At 47.2% G+C, this 16136-nt stretch overlaps 2 protein-coding genes across 2 annotated transcripts; both read left to right on the top strand.

Annotated features, from left to right (window-relative positions):
• Positions 1–4319: 4319 nt before the first annotated feature.
• ENH_00001660 (hypothetical protein, conserved) lies at positions 4320–8924 on the top strand (the record flags this gene model as incomplete). The annotated part of the gene is made up of 7 exons (XM_013578172.1): positions 4320–4391; positions 4581–5765; positions 5890–6001; positions 6245–6342; positions 6488–6664; positions 8343–8408; positions 8595–8924. The coding sequence occupies 7 exons, from the start codon at positions 4320–4322 to the stop codon at positions 8922–8924; spliced, it is 2040 nt and encodes a 679-aa protein (XP_013433626.1).
• A 2736-nt stretch (positions 8925–11660) lies between these two features.
• On the top strand, positions 11661–11912 carry ENH_00001650 (hypothetical protein, conserved; the record flags this gene model as incomplete). Its single annotated transcript, XM_013578171.1, has 1 exon — positions 11661–11912. One exon carries the CDS (start codon positions 11661–11663, stop codon positions 11910–11912), a length of 252 nt encoding a protein of 83 aa, XP_013433625.1.
• Positions 11913–16136: the final 4224 nt, after the last annotated feature.

Genomic DNA, 16136 nt, shown 5'->3' with positions numbered 1-16136 from the left:
AGCCTCTTCCTCCGGCTGCACGGCATTTCCAAGTCCCTGTGGTGGAAACAAAGTCGCTCACCATAACGGTATATCAACAAGCCAGAATAGGACTTTTCACCCGTAGTCAGCTTTGTGAAAAGCTCCTCTGTGGTTATGCTAAGCGTCCGTATCGTCTAAGAATAACCTACAGGCAGCCATTCTCCTGAGGATGGATTCACCGTTCCCCACGTCGCGTCTGCCAGAATGTGCGAAATAAAGCGCGAAGCTGATACCCCAAGAAAGTCCCCACTTGTTGTTCCCCCAACATCTTTTGCATACCTAGATGATATGATTACCGCATTGTCAAGGTCCACGTTAAGTACAAGAACTGGTATCTGCTCTTGATTTGTTAGGTATTGGCCGCTAGGAAGGCTATTAGCCCCTTGGTTAAGACCGTGACTATCTTTATCCTGTTTCATCTTTCAGAGAGGTCCAGTTCAATATATCACTGCCATAGTGAGATATTTCATCCGCGCATGACGGGTATAATGACAAGCATCTACAGCTCAAGCTAGTGCGTATCTGCTTAGAGCTCCACTGTGCATTTTTAAAAGAGGTGAACAAACTTTTCGAAATCATGTATCAATAGAATGATGTCGAGTTCGTTAGTACAAAAGATTCCGGTCCAGGGCCTCTGTGGGGCTGCATGCACGCTGATCGGAGTGATTTAGGGCGACTCTTAGTACGGCAAAGCATAACCACACTTTGCCCGGCGAAAAAAAATCAAGAATCATCAGTGAAGGCGGGCTCTGTTGAGGGCAGCAGGCTTTGAAAACTAGAAGTATTCAGAGCAAGCAAGGCGTGAACCAGCTTACCTCACGATGAACGAGCCTTAACGCCTTGCGGAGCTCTGGCTTCTGGCACCACTAGATACCAACAGCAAATGCCTTATACCAACAGCGAATGCCTTTGTAGAGGTGTAATGATGCCGGCTGCGTAAACTGTGCTAGAAAATGAGTCTATTGTCACCCTTCGCTCGTGCAGTGCCACATAGGGAACGTTTGCAAGGTCATTAGGTCATGGGACCGTTAGGACCGGTTGCAGCCGCGACCAGCGAAATAGGTGAAAAGGGATACCAGCCAAAAAACCAATTCTGTTCGGCATAGCGCATATGTCGAAACCTCATACAAAACACCAAGCTGCAGACCTGGCCTGAACCCTGTTTGTCGACACACACACGGTTGAACGCCTGTTGAATTTCTTTATCCACGGATGACTGTGCCTTGGAACGTCACATTCTTTCTCTGAAGTCCTCATGTGGAGCTCTATTGCTTCTTAATAATGCAGGGCAGAAAGAATTTGTCCCGTACCCAGTTCCGAGGTGCAAAACACACGCAATGGAGTGGAAAGAAGTTCTTTCTGTGCATTTACTAATCTTGGTTCAGCGCTGAAGCTCATGCACTACACATATACAGCGCCAACAAAAGTTCCGGATGCTCAGTTGGTGTTGTAGTACAAATCAAGCAATTCTCCAAACGTTTTTTATTGCCCTAAATAAATATGCCGAAAGTTCTTGCAATGGAATCAGCAGAGTTATATAGAGACAGACGACTCAGTGATTCGCTCACACTGCTTATTATGTAGCAACACGGTGACACAAAAGCGCCGAAACGACCGGCTAGCAAGTGGGCCATTGACAGCATGTGCTTTTCTAAGCTTCTAAACAATGTTTAAAAGTGAAGGCTGTAGTTGCGTACGCAATCCCTAGATAAATAACGATTTCCCAACAGCATAGCAGGGCTGATTAGGTGGCACTGCCGCAAACTAACTAAGAATATGCCTAGACGCATAAGACAACCGCAAATATGCAAAGCAGTTGCGTTTTTTTATCCTCTGAACTATTCAGTTGGGCAAATTTAATCTTCCCCATTCTCTAAAATATAGAGCTCAAGTCAGTGACGTTTCTGCTATAAGGCGTGATGCAGAACAGAGTTTTTTAGTTTCGTTGAAAAATAGCACATAGCAGCGGTAGAAAATAGCGATATCCTGGGACCACTTCCAAAAGGCAGAATGCTGCCTCTGAACTTCCAGCCTCTAATACGAAGAGATGTGCAAGGAGGCGAACTGCTCGAAGCGACTTTCCAGTGCTCGGTTCTATTCCAGCTCACTCGTCAACAGGATATCAACTTTTTTGATAGAGGCGCTGCCGACGGTGAAGTATACTGTTGCACGAAAAGGTATTTTTCACTCAAGAGAAAAAATGTGCTGGCAGTTGCTGACAGTGGTGGCAACGGTGACGGCATCGTGCACATCTGGACTCCACTGAATGCCTGCATGCTGCATGTAGCTTAAGATCTGCGATACTTCAGGAATTCACTGTGGAGCTGAGAGTTCAGCGTTTCAAAACTAGCAGCAGAACCTGGGGAAGAAGTGAATGGTAGGGGGTAAGTCGGGAAGGAGAACTATTACACAATTCGGGACCTTCGACGGGCTCGATTGTTGGAAAGCACAGCATGATGCTTTCGCAGGCCAACAATCGAAGATAAAACAAGCGATAGTGGAAGCATTGGAGACGATGGCATATGTATTTACCTATTTGCGCTTTGATTGAACACTTTCGACGAGCTCCACACTATGAGGAAGCTGAACGGAAAGACTGAATCCACACATTAACGCTTCAGCGAGAGTCCCGTTGGGTTCACAGAACCCTTTTCGGGCACAGAGTTTCGTCTCCTCTCGCCTACTGAATAAATAATGGGGGACCTTTTTGCCTTACCGAAAGTCTGACAAAGGCGGTTCAAAAATTCTCATAGTGCAAATTCGTGCTGTATCTTTTAGTACTGTCGTGTGATAAACTTGCAGTGCATATATCGGGGTTTGGAAATAATCTCTTTGAAACGGTTGTGAAGGCGGCGGAATTGGCTTGCTTGCCTAACGGCGCGCTTCTGGCAACGCCGGCGTCTTAAAGCGTAAACCCCGCCTGAATCCCAAAAGGGAAATAGGACGTACATACAATTTGTAGAGTAGTATTTACTGACAGCGCTAAGTCCATTGAACGATTCGCACGTGTTATGCTCGTCAGATAAGTCATTGGCACACCACGACAGCATTTGTGGCTCATAAATCTACAAAGAGCATATCGCTAAAAATTTTTAGAAATTCTAGGCAGTGGCACCGCCCTTTTCCTAAAGTGTCCTGTTCCTACACTATTCTAGGCGTACATCACCGGTGTTACTGGTGCAATGTGTTTGCAGTGTGTACCCGCAGTAGCTTTGGTTTACGAATACTTTTAGAGTTAGGCACACAGCTGCTACTAGGTTTATATGCACTTTGCGAGCACCCTTGCCATGAATAGAGTAACTGACGCATATACTCAAAACCGTGCATCTGGAGTCTAAACTCCGCGCACAACTCGCGCACAACTCCGCGCACTCCATCTGCGTATCCTAGGCAGCTGGTGATTTTGACCTTTAGAAAAAGCACCGTCACGTATATGTCTTTGCCAAAGCCCTACACAGTATGTAGATGAGCTTTCCCTTTGAACTTGGCTAAAATGCCTTGCGACCGCCTCCTGTGCACTGCATCGACTCTCCGCCGAGTCTAGTGCTTCACTCGTTATCTTGTTCTTTAAGAAAAACGACGATAGAGTCAACGTGAATATATGGGCACAATCGGGATAAACAAGCGACCCACCCACACACGATGCAAACATACTGCTGAGCCTCGCTAGAGACCGCCAGGCCAAGGAATTTTTTCATCAACTTGATTCAGTACTACTACACGCAGCTGAATATACAAACAAAAAAAGGGAAGGAATACACAGGGGGAAGGAAACTCAGCTGAACCACTGGTGTGTCTTCCTTAGGAGTTTCATGGATACCCTCCATCTGGGGAAAGACGCGCTGTGTCTGTGTCCCCAGCAGCGTCAGACACTTGGTGTAACACGCGTAAATAAGAACATCAAGTGAAGCCTTTTGAATTTCAACTTAATATGCAGTGGAGCCTGACTGACTGACGACGCCTCCAGATCTTGCACGGGGCGAACACACTCGTCACACTACACATCTTGCACACCGATGCATCTAGCCGAACCAGTGCAACGCTCTTTGGCCGCTCCCTAGTTGTATGATTGTATTAGCGCCACTTAGAGCTTGAGGTTGTACGCTTTTCGACAACTGGAGATATCAACAAATCCGAACAAGGTGAAGTGGTGCGTTGATGCGTGAGGCGGGACATTGCAGTGACAAGGGAAACTACATCAGAAGAATCACTGCCAGACGAAGGCATGCGTGTGACTGCAACGAGCTCTTAGAAATAACGTAGGCGTTCTCTTCTATATGGAATCGAGGCGGGCTTCGATGGATCCTTCTAGCAGCCCTACCGCCAGCCGTAGTGAAGGCTCTGATGCAGAGGCTACTACGGAACGATCTGTAGGTGATAGCCAATGGCGGTCTTTTTGATTCAGATCTAGCAATAATTTGTTGTTGCTACTTCTTCTAGCCCAGTGCGTAGAACACCTCAGCCTGACAGCGGGTATGCGCCCGATGATGCCTGCGTGAGGATGACGAGACCACTTTCTCTTGTGCACTTTCGAGTGTGGAGCGACCCTTTTGTAACAGGAAGAAGAGAGAAACGACGAAACTGCCAGCAACTCATCCGAAAATTCACAACAACAGGCACAGGAAGCACAGCACGGACAGGAACTAGGTAGGGACCAGGCGGCAGAGCTTGCTGAAAACGAAGTGCACACGGGGGAGGCAGATCAACAGGCGCAGCAGGATCAAAATGGGCCAGCCCAGAGCCGGCCTAGTCACAGTGGCTCCGCGGGAGTCTTGCCGGAGGAACTCGAAGTGCGAGAGACGTCACCTGTTGCACACGAGAATGAGGTGCATGTCAATGAGCAGCAGCTTCAGTGTTTTAGAGGCTCAGACTCATCTGAGGAACAGCGCGAGGCTGAGACAAGAGGACAATTGCCGCTTAGTGAGCAGCAGCCTCAATACTCTAGTGGCACGGGTCCGCTGGAGGAGCCGGAGGCTGATCAGAGGGGACAGCCGTTGCTAACTGATCAGCAAGTGGACTCGATGCAGTATTCTGCGGAACATCACCAGACCGAATCGCAGGGAGTTAAGCTGAATGAGGAGGTGCCGCAAGGCGAATCTCCACGCAGCATGCAGCTGGATCGAGGTGATGGGGTGTCACAAGAAGCCGAAGTCACTCTTGACAAGAGAGGGTCAGCGCAGAATTTGCAACCACTTTTGGAAGAGCAGAACCATGCAGCGGGTGATTCACAAGAGGGCGAGCAAGTGTTGCAGCAGCAGCAGAGTGTGGTGGCGGAAGAGTCTGCGCCTCAAGAAGAGCAGCTGGGAGGGGGGGAACAAACGCTGGAGTCGATTAACAACTTAGAGGGGGAAGTACAGCTCGATGAACAGGTCAATGAAGCTGTAGAGCAAAAGCTACGGCAGCAGAAGGGTGACCAGGACGATGCAGTCCAGAAGAGTCCCCAAAAGCGGCATTCATCCTTAGGGGAGAATCCTCAACATGATGTAAGTATTCCTAAGGACCAGCCTGAAGCTGATGGTACTGCAGTTGACCCGAAGGACGTTACGGTGAAAGTTGTGGATTCCCATAGCAGGGCGCATCGACAAAAATCTACGAAACATAGCAAGAAGCAGCCAGTGCCTAGTTCAGTGGCTGAGCCGGCTCCTGCAGATACAGAAAAACCCAGGGTGCCAGCAAAGCGACCAACAGAACTTTTGTTTGATGCCAAGACCGCTAATGCCCTTCAAAGCCTCTGCGCGCTGCCAGTGAGCTTGATTAGTGATGAATAGATACATCCCAAATAAAGTCTGCCACTACGATTGTACCTTTCAGAACAATGCCCAAGTGAAGATGTTTGCTGCTGTCGCTGCGGTCTTGTGTTCTCAGCAGCAGGTGCTCAGTCCGTCTTCCCCTACAAAGCCCGCAGATACCAAGGAGCTTCAGGAGCTTGAACAATGCTTTTATTTTGAAGATGACGCAGTTCAGACCGAAGCACTAGAAAGTCCGATAATCAAACGCAATATTCGTGACATTCACGGCTTTTGCACAACTGAAGTTGAAGACTGCTTGCGAAACGCCTGCTCCTTGCACTTTGAATGTGATTACAGGGACATAATTCTCTTTTGTCGGTACTCTGCAACCTGAATTGCCAGCTCACTCGTCTATGGGTCGCCTACAAACTTCAGTGAAACTGGGCCGTGAAACCACAAGTTTAGTGTGGCTAGTGCTGCTTTGCCTTGTTCAGAGGAACGTGCTGATAGACTGCAGCGTGTAGAATCCCTTAGAACAGTTGCAATAATACGGCAAAATATTACAACTGAAAAAGCCCTTCGGGATATTCAGGTCAGCCATTTTCGCATTCAGCACATATCTCCTGCAGTACTTTCCAGGCATCTGGATGGCCAAGTACTTTCACCAACTCACGTTATTTTCCCGTGTACATTTGTTACGGAGCATTCCAAATGGACAATCTCTTGAGGTGTTTCAGGAGGCGTTGTCAAATGAAGAAGTTGTGGTCGGGTTTGCTGATGAAGTGCCAGAAAGTAGAGGCCGTTTGAATGGAGAGTCAGGGGAGTTTGAGAAACAGCAGAAACAGCGCTTACAGTGTCAGACAGACCGTCTTCGTCAAGAGGCGCAAAACATAAGAGACAGGGTCATTGGACAGGTTAAAAGGAAGCAAGCGCAATTCAAGGAAAGTAGAAAACAGGCTGCGCGTTTGCATAAAGAAAGGAAGGCAAGCCATACGCGCTGGATATGCTACAGAGTGTGACATGCAGCTCGTTATTAACAATGCAGACTGTACGGGGCATCGGCGTGTAACTGAAGGCGCAGCAGTCTCAAGCACGCTGCCGAATTGTATAGGTAGATTTTCCGACTTTTTCCTCCTACAAAGGGTTTTGCGGCTTGTAGCGCTACAGGCAGAGATGCTGCAGACTTTGAAATCATTCCATTTACGCCTGGAGGCAATTTTACAGCACCGCCGGCTGGAGTTGCTAGGCTCCTATGGGTTCTTGAAGCGAGACTTCAATGCAACGAATTACTCGATTAGATCGAAGATTCCTAAAGCAGCGAGCACTGCTCTTGGCTTTAAACGTAAAATAACATGGCATACTCCTTCAAAAAGACGCTTACCAGCAACAAAGTCCTCGAGGACTTTGGCAGCGTGCTTCCGCTAAGGCTCATTGGGTGTCCCTATATTTGTGTTTCAAGGAGGTGTCGAAGGTCACTACTGGAAGCATGTTCCACAGACGCTGCGCCTGCGCCTTGACATGTGCCGGGCGGTAAAAGACGGAGTCCCCAGGGGACAATACGTAATGATGGCTTCGGTGTGGAATAGGCTTGGTAAGCGGTGTGCAAGGTCCACAAATTGGCAATTGTAGAAGTTGCTGTACGGGTGCAAAGGGAAAACGATGAAGACAGGGAACAACCACACACAAGCCTTAACTTTCAGTCGAATGCTGTAAGTAAGACCACAATCAAAGAACTCCGTCCTCTACGATGAATTCGTGCTAGGTGGCCACAGGCTGGTCTGGACCTCTCTCAACCAGGAACTCGCATCTCAAGAAGAAAGGGGACAGAACGATGAAGCTGACGGCTCCCCAGGGAGCATTGAAGGAGCTCTGGCTACAGGGTCGTGCGCTGTGTCTGCACCAGTGGCTTTTGCAGCGATGTACTTCAGTGAATGCCTGAGGTGAGTATGCTGAGATGCACAATAAATTGTTCATCAAGTATGCAGTAAAGGCCTATAGATGCTGAAAAAACCGAATTCTGAATGAATGTGGTGACTTTGAGAGCCTCCGTAAACTCTCATTCGTTGGGATAGCGTCTTACCTGTTGAATGAGCTACGAGACTGGAGTAGCATTCACCGACAGTCGGTAGCTATAGTGGAAGGACTCGAGAATACGTTTAAACTTCTGGGGCCAAAAAAAGCATGGTTTAGCTGCTGCTTCGCAAGACACTTCGTGACAGCCATCTACAACTGGTGCGTCATATCCATTTTGCTTGTGAATATTCAACTTTAGGTTTGACGAGACACTGTATTTAAACTGCCCTTCCGAGACCGACGTCACGCCGTCAATGTGCCTGGTTTTTCAACTTTACCTACTTCGAGGTGCAGTGTCTCCCGTAGACAAGGTAGGCAGCAAATGGGGGCTCGCTTGCGATGACTAGCACATGAATACAATGCGCAGTACCCTATAATCGAATAAGGCGAGTTCCAAACCGTGTAATCATAATTGAAAAGCGAGTTTGCGCATAGCGTTGTTCATGGATTTTCCTGGCCATCTCGTTACCACTTTTCGCGCGGCAACTCGTTATTCTTTGGAGTGCATTTAAACTCCAGGTTGTGGCTTGGGGAGCGTTTCCTTTGGTTGACCCAGAATGGCGCGTGGTTGAAGGGTCATTTAAGGTGCGTCAGATGTCTAAAATAGGTAGGCTTCTTCCGCAGAGCGTTTTTACTGATATATTCTAAGTAACGGCTACCTTACAGATGGTAATGACTGTGATATATTTTAAGTAATGGCTACCTTACCGACGGTAATGACTGTGGCATGATATATGAGGACTACTAAAAGTATCTGTTGCTTACTTGCAGGTGCCACTGTTTCTGGGGGAAGTGGATACATCTGTCCAACGATATCTCGACATGGAGGAAATTTTGCGCACGCAGCTAGATAAGTGGCTTTGCAACCTTTATTTTCGTGTTGTTCGCGTGCCAAAAGAGTTAGATGGCCTCCAAGAGTTCGAACTGCCTCTTCACTACACCGGACAGATGCTGAACATTCCAGATGAACTGCCTCTTTCCACGAAAAGCCACCCGACGTATTCTATTCGCAGCAGCCAGAGCAGCAGGGGTAGTCGAAACAGCAGCTCTGGTAAAATGACCTGTGATTCGTTTGCAAAGCAGAACGCAGTACTTTGTTAATATTGCGCCGAAGTGACGATAACCAGTAGGCAGGCAGTATATCGGTGCCGCCGCGTGGACAGCAGTTATACGTTGCTTTGTGCATGTACGTTATGCTGTTTCTCAGTCAGTGCCTCGGCTCAGCGGATTCTGCGAAGCATGCTGCTGCCCAGAGACACTGTTGACGGTATATATATATATTTATTCGCGGAACAGTTTCCTATATACACTGTTGACCGTCTACCTGTGCATGAAAGATTGAACTGAACCATGGCAGAAACGCATCGGCTTTATTCAAAATGTCATGCCACCGTCTCTAACAAGCCGTGCGCCCCTTCGCAGAAAAGCAACTCAGGCTGCATACTTAGGAATATTGCCAAGGAGTGCCAGAATGACCTCTGCCTGCAGGGCTTGACCAATCTGAAGATGAACGACAAATACGCCATCGCACACTCAGCTATGGGACGCAACCCTTCGCGAGAGTAACCGAACAAGATTTAGCCTCCTACCAGTATTCAGGTGGGAACAATGCCTAAGCTGCTTTTATTCCTGATAGGAGGAGGAGCAAAACGGACCATTGAAACTAAGGTTCTCAAGCAAATGCATGATATGCTGCTTTTGCAGTGATATCTGAGCAAACGTTGCTCCACAGAGGTGCAACTAAAAGGAAATTGTGGCACATGTGGACTGAGCTTTTTGATGAATATTCGGTTTCGGCGGACATGAGGGAAATCAGTAAGGCGATGTAACTGCTTTGAGAAGGAACACTGACGCCTGCATGCAAGAGAAGCCAGTTTGAAGGCAGTCATTTTTGTTGTGCTTTTAGGTTTAATGGGCGCTGCCCTTTTATTTGCGTTGGGTTCATTATGGTTCGCCGTCTTCGTCGCCATGTTTGGCTCGTGGGTTACACTAAAGGCTTGTAGCATTCCAGTTTACAGCGCCGAGATTACAGGACTCTATATCCGATTTGGTTATGTTCAGGTGTGGAAAAACGCATTAACGCTTGAGCGGAATGTTTTACAGCAATTGTCTAGATGGTCTTTGTATCACCGAAAGTATCCGTTAGACAGCTCCTCGCAATAAATTTTAGACAATTTAATTTTCGTAGAACATCAGCCGGCCTTGAACGACGCCTACTTCTCCAGTATGTATATTTCAAGCGACGCTGCGTGTAGCAAGCTGCCCAAACGATAGTGTTGCCCTCGCACAATCGCAGCCTAGTACGTTGGGTTTTTTTGCCTTCCGCAGGAGTTGCTGTCATTAGGGGCTGCGACGGCTTTTGCAGGAAGTGGATTCGTAGCAGCCCTTTTGGTGTTCGCATTGTTATGCTCTGTCGCCCACTGGGCTCACTGCTCTATTGGACGTTTACCAAACGCAGGTGCGGCTTGCTGACACTTACTGCTCTTCTTTCCAAATTTCCAGCCGCAATACAGACGAATCCAAGCCTGAACAACTTGTCAAAGGCCCGTATGTAACCTGGCCGCCAGCACCAGAAAATATCAGTCCCTGGGTCTTTTTGCTCAGCATATCGTTTCATGGCTCCTCTTGGGGTTTGGGTTACCGTCCTTCCTGTACTTTTGGCCATTATAGAGGCGATCGGAGGGGAATGGTCTGGGGTGACGTTTGCTCTATACAACTACGTTGAAAGGGAATTCGCTTCAGGTGCCACAGGGGTTGGTTTGACTCTTCTCATGGACATCGCGTTCATGGCTCTAAGCTCGGTGGTAGGAACAACAAAGCACAAAATAACGCTTTCACTGTTTTTATTCTCTATTTAGTGACGAATTCAAGTTGATTTGATAATTGTTTTTTTTACCTGGTGCCGTGCGGCATACAAGATGAGGCACGCAACGAAAACAAAGGGTCCCTTTGTCGTTTGCCCACTATGTTCTACAGCTTCTTTATTATTATACAGTAGCGATACATCACAATGGGCGAGTATTGGATTGCCATAGGAGGCTAACGTCGCCACCGGCCGCATTTCGCTTTCCACGTGATACGCAAGTGTCTGAAAGGTACATGAAGGCTTGTTGTTACAAAGCCAAGCAGTATGCCGGACTCGATGGGGAAACCCGTCACGTCCAAGTTACACAGTTATGCGGTGAGCCACACTAGATGTATAATTCTAGTCACACTAGGAAACCCGTGCTTTGACTTTGTTTTGGGACCTGAGTGAGCGTTGGCGTTTCGCTTGTTCACATGCGGGAAGCTTAGCACGCCACTTGGTTACAACAGTTAAAGCGCAACATGTATCGCATAGGGAACGGCGCCTTATTCCTACGTTGCTGCCCTTGATGCGTGTAGTGAGAGCAGTTTCGTTTTTGATTCAGTACCGAAAAGTGAAGCGAATTCAGGGGATTGCAAGATTAAGAATAGGAATGATGCTGTGACAACTTATGTAGCCATCTTCACGGTGCACCCGACGAACAAACAGCAGACACTTTATAGGCATTTTGTAAGGTGAGGGCCACCAGACGCGCATGAAGCGTTGCTAAACCGTGCAACCTAGAGTTGTTCGTAGAGCGCTGTCACACATGGCCGTAGATGGATACTACACATACTGTTTCATCTCCGATCTATCACTGCAGCGTACAATGCAGGAATGCGGTGACTATATTGTGGTGGAACCGCTGAATCCAATAGTAGAGACATTGTCTCCGTACTTAACAGGACCATAACCATGCGGGTGGTGCTGTCTGCAGGTATCCCGATAGCACAGTAGTTGAGCTACATTATAGCATGCCTTTCAACATGGAAATGACGGAATCGGGCTCGCCGAAGGACGTGACTCAATTATCCTTCGAAGAGGGTGGCTTCCTGCAGCATCAGCCAATCGAGTCAATTATTCCTTTCGAAGAATGGCGCTGCAGTCGGTTTGGCAACATGCGACCAGCTGTAATTATAGACTCTATGGAACAGGACACCAAGTGCGACCGTCCTCAGGGCGAATGCGGGGTAGCAGGCCTACCTGACAGTCCGCTTAACACGCCTGTCATTGAGAATCCGTAAGCTACTTTTTTCGAGACTGAGGAACAGTAACCGCGCTGAAAAAAAAAGTTCAGCTATTTTCTGAAGCTTGCAGAAAACGGTTCTGTGGCTCATTACGGACCCTCTAAGCTGGAACGGTTCATAATTCGTCTTTGATTCTATCGTAGTCCTACCAAAGGAACTACACACCGACTTGCTTATATTCCTGAGGTTTGGCGTGGGAGACTGTCAACCGCTATGGAGAAAGGAGCTTTAATTATTTATGTAAAGGACTCACAGCAAACGCATAATTGACACGAACACTGTTGCTCTAGTGGCAAAGAATTCATCCGATTTCAATCTCCAACACGTGACCATTGAAGAGATGCTTGAGGATTCCGTACGCAATATTGATTCCAGCGCAGGCATTCGCTGAAGTGGATATACCCCCACCGAGGCAGACTGTCTACTTTGGGAAATAAGCCGCTGGATACAATGGAACCACTTGCTTTTCAACCGGAATGCTACATTCTGTTTCCATTTGAAAAAGCTCGACTCTAAATCCCGTTAGTTGACATAGGTTTCCCTTGGAGGCTACTGCACTGCGAGCGCATCAGCAGTAGTACAGCAATGCACTTTGGCTTGCTCCGGCAGCCTGCGCTCTGCAGATGTTGAACGTCCAATACGCCACAGATAGATACCCTAATGGAAGTTTGGAAAGCCTCAGGGCATTTGCAGAAAGTAGGCGCTTTGTGGCGTTGGCAGCAAACAGTATCTTAATAGCCCTCCTGCATGGGAAAATAATAATGTAGGTCTTGGGATTTTATGTTTTTAAGTCACCAGATTCAGCACATTTTAATGCTGAAATGTTATGACATCCCTTTTCGTTCCTGTTCAACTGTTGGCATTCAGCTTCAAAACGCCCAATGCAGAGCCTTATACGCCCCCCTTCTTTGGCCACACGCTCTTGCGTTTAAATTCTTCAATGTGGGGGATTTTGAGTACCTAGTGCTCAGCGGAATCAGCATTATCCTCTACGGTTGTAGGCAGGGCCCGGACTGTAGCTCCGTCCCATGCATCCAGTCATCAAGCGAAACGTTTCTGCATTCAGAGTCACAATGAACTTGGGTCCAGCCCCTCTGTAAATGACTTTCCTAAAGTTTGGTTGAATAGCACTTCCTTCGTTGCTGCAAGCTGCACCCGCCGGACAGGACAGAAGAGTGTGCCAGTACCATACCCACTGATTGCCTATCATTCTGCCTTCAGGACTCACATGAATGTCTTAAATTCACCTGGCTTTCTTTTAAATCCGAAAATAAAGTTTGCCAGCAGAAAGTTCGCCAAAAAGGACGAAGGAATGCTGCGTTAAGACACATACTCAAGGGTAACGCTGGGGAGCAGCTATGAAGCACAGAGAGCTTTTAAAGCCATCCTGTAACCTGCAAAAAATCTCCAAATTACTCGACAGCCTAATTAAGCCTCCTGTTTCAGCGCATAGATCAACAGACAATTTCTTTCTTTAACTGCTGCTTGCCGTAGCGCATTCCAGTTTGTTCTAACCTACGCCGTCAAAATGTGCATAATGTGGTTAGCACCGTACAAATATGCTTAGTATTCACGCTGACGTACATTGGATTCGCCACAGCGTCAGTATTTTGTAAATTTGCCTTGCTCCAGGTTCGGGACAGTGGTGATTGACAATCTAACTCAAATGCCCGCCAGGATTGTAGAGCATACAAGTACAATAGCACAATAGGCTAACTATTGAGTGCTGTGGTGGCGCAAAGGCAGACGTTAGCACTGGCTCGGCATTCTACCTTCTATGACACTAAACCTCTAAACAATTCTTTTCTGAACAGCGTATTGCTTGGGAACCTCTTCTGCCTTGTGCCGCTAGTCTTACATGGCCGCAGCCAACAAAGATTCTTGGGATTTCAGGAGAATCTTCCACGAAAAAGTTAGTGAGGTTTGGCGCATGGGAGCCTCAACAGTAATGCCTTATCTTTTCCAAACTGGATTAGCTCTTACTCACGAGCTCAACCTTTTCTCAGGAATTGTTTGCTGTTTTGAATGGGCCTTAGGGTTTGAGTAGATTGTTCAGCATATCGAACGTTCATTTGGCCGCAGGATCCCTAGAAAGTGTGAGTCCCTCCTTCTGCCGAAGTTTCCGTAGCGCATTCCAGTTTGTTCTAACCTACGCCGTCAAAATGTGCATAATGTGGTTAGCACCGTACAAATATGCTTAGTATTCACGCTGACGTACATTGGATTCGCCACAGCGTCAGTATTTTGTAAATTTGCCTTGCTCCAGGTTCGGGACAGTGGTGATTGACAATCTAACTCAAATGCCTGCCAGGATTGTAGAGCATACAAGTACAATTGCACACAATCGCAATTGGTATTGCGACCATGAGGGGATGTATCTATTTATCTCGAAGCGCTTGACCAGCAGCATACTTTGTATTCGTCATTCTCAGTGTGTGTAATAATTTTGTACGTTTGCTCCTTTGAAGAAGTTCCTTCTTGTTTGGATTGGAGCTTTAGTACTTTTGTAACGCGCTATCGAGTGAGGCTTCAAGGCTCAGTTCAAGAAAGTAACCGAGCTATGTGAAATTTTGTAAGAAGTTTATGAAATGCTTAGGATGACTACGATTTGATTTCCAGTTATTGATACAGGATAAAACGCAATAACTTCATGGCTCAAAAGCCCAATGGACGCGGTAAGGTAAATATGTGCGAACACCCTAAGCAAAACTTCAAGCCCAATAACGTTTTAGGTGGACTGGATCATTTGAAAAAATTAACCAGAATATTAAGCAAGGAAATTAAAAGTCATAAAGGCTCTATGGAATACACCTGTGGACTGGGATGGCACAGGCTGTGATACAGCGGCAGGAGACGAAATAATACAGGACCTGTCTAAGGCATGATTCATAAATGCCAAGTTGTCTGTTACTAAAAGACGTCTATACGTGCGAAGATTAGGTGCTTCTCTACACAGAAAATGACGGAAAAGTCGAAGACAGAGTGAATTTGGAGTCCTAGGAAAACGGGAGCTTGCAGTGGCAATGGTACAGGCCGTGACTTAGACGGAGTAAACGCGTGAAAACTGCAAACTGGTCCTGACTATGAGCGTACGAACTAGTGCTAGCTTTTTTGGTAGAGAAAGCCCTCGTGCTGATGTAGCTTAAAAATCTCTGCCGTTGTGGACGTTCACTTTCTCCATTGCGACATTGCAGATTACAAGCAGGTTGCTGATGCAGCCGTATTCTTGTCACCAACAAGCATTGCTTAACCGCAGCACTTCTTCACAGAGGACAAAACCTAGTGATGCCACCGGAGGCCCACTTCGTTTAGCGGACGCCATGAAAGGGTCATGATGAAACTCTTGCGCGACTTATGCATGAAGATGGTTATCACATGGTCTCCCATGTCATTAGGCTGGCATCTATTCGAGCACTTGTTCGTAGAAACCTTGATCTACGCTGAAAAGCGTATTCACAATTTTCCGCTTGCGTGAGAAGCATCGTCATTGGCTTTAGCGTGATGCTCAAGAACTTCTCGAAGTGTGGGTCCTGAGAGCAGCAGTGAGGCAAGAGAAGACTCTCTGCCGTAGGATGTTGGGTGGCTCTTAACAGGCCTTGCTTTCCAGCCTTCTGTTTTCCCTGCACAGAGTCTCTCCACTGATTGCGGAGAAGAAAAGCGCTCCTTTTGCAAAGATTGGATTTTATGTGCATTCGTCTTGCTCCTTTGCCGTTTCTGCATGCTCCAGAACCTTTCATCTGCCTGCAGCTGATCACTTTTAATTGTCGGATCAAATAAGCCCTTCGTGAGAGCGCTCGAGGGGAGTACTCGAGTAATTTGGGTAGTGCTAGCGAGTTGCTTTGCAGAGTTTGAAAAAGATTTATGGTAACGACGATCCTTGTTACCGAATTGAGAGTGCACAATTGTCCAGTGAAGCGCTGGAATTCCTCGTGTCCTCTGCTGCAGGTTTATGGGTTCCCAGAATGATGTACAGGCCCCTCCAGCTGAAGCACTTCGATTTTTCGAATATTCCAGTAGTAACTTGTCTCTTGAATCATCCACTTTATATTTTCCCGTGGACGCGGTCTGCGCTAAAGGTGTACAGCGCCTGAATTCCATGGCATTACACTCTGAATCCTTTGTGCAGTGAAGACCGGTTAGAAAATCAAATTCAGTTCTGCCAAGAACGCGTTTCACCCAGCGTTGCCGGAATGCTCAGGATGCAAAGGACAGACAAATGTA

This window comes from Eimeria necatrix, genomic scaffold, assembly GCF_000499385.1.
Source record: "Eimeria necatrix Houghton genomic scaffold, Enh_scaff104, whole genome shotgun sequence".
Taxonomy (NCBI): Eukaryota; Apicomplexa; class Conoidasida; order Eucoccidiorida; family Eimeriidae; genus Eimeria; species Eimeria necatrix.
Note: the sequence above shows the minus strand (reverse complement) of the source record. Positions and strands in the feature narration are given on the sequence as shown.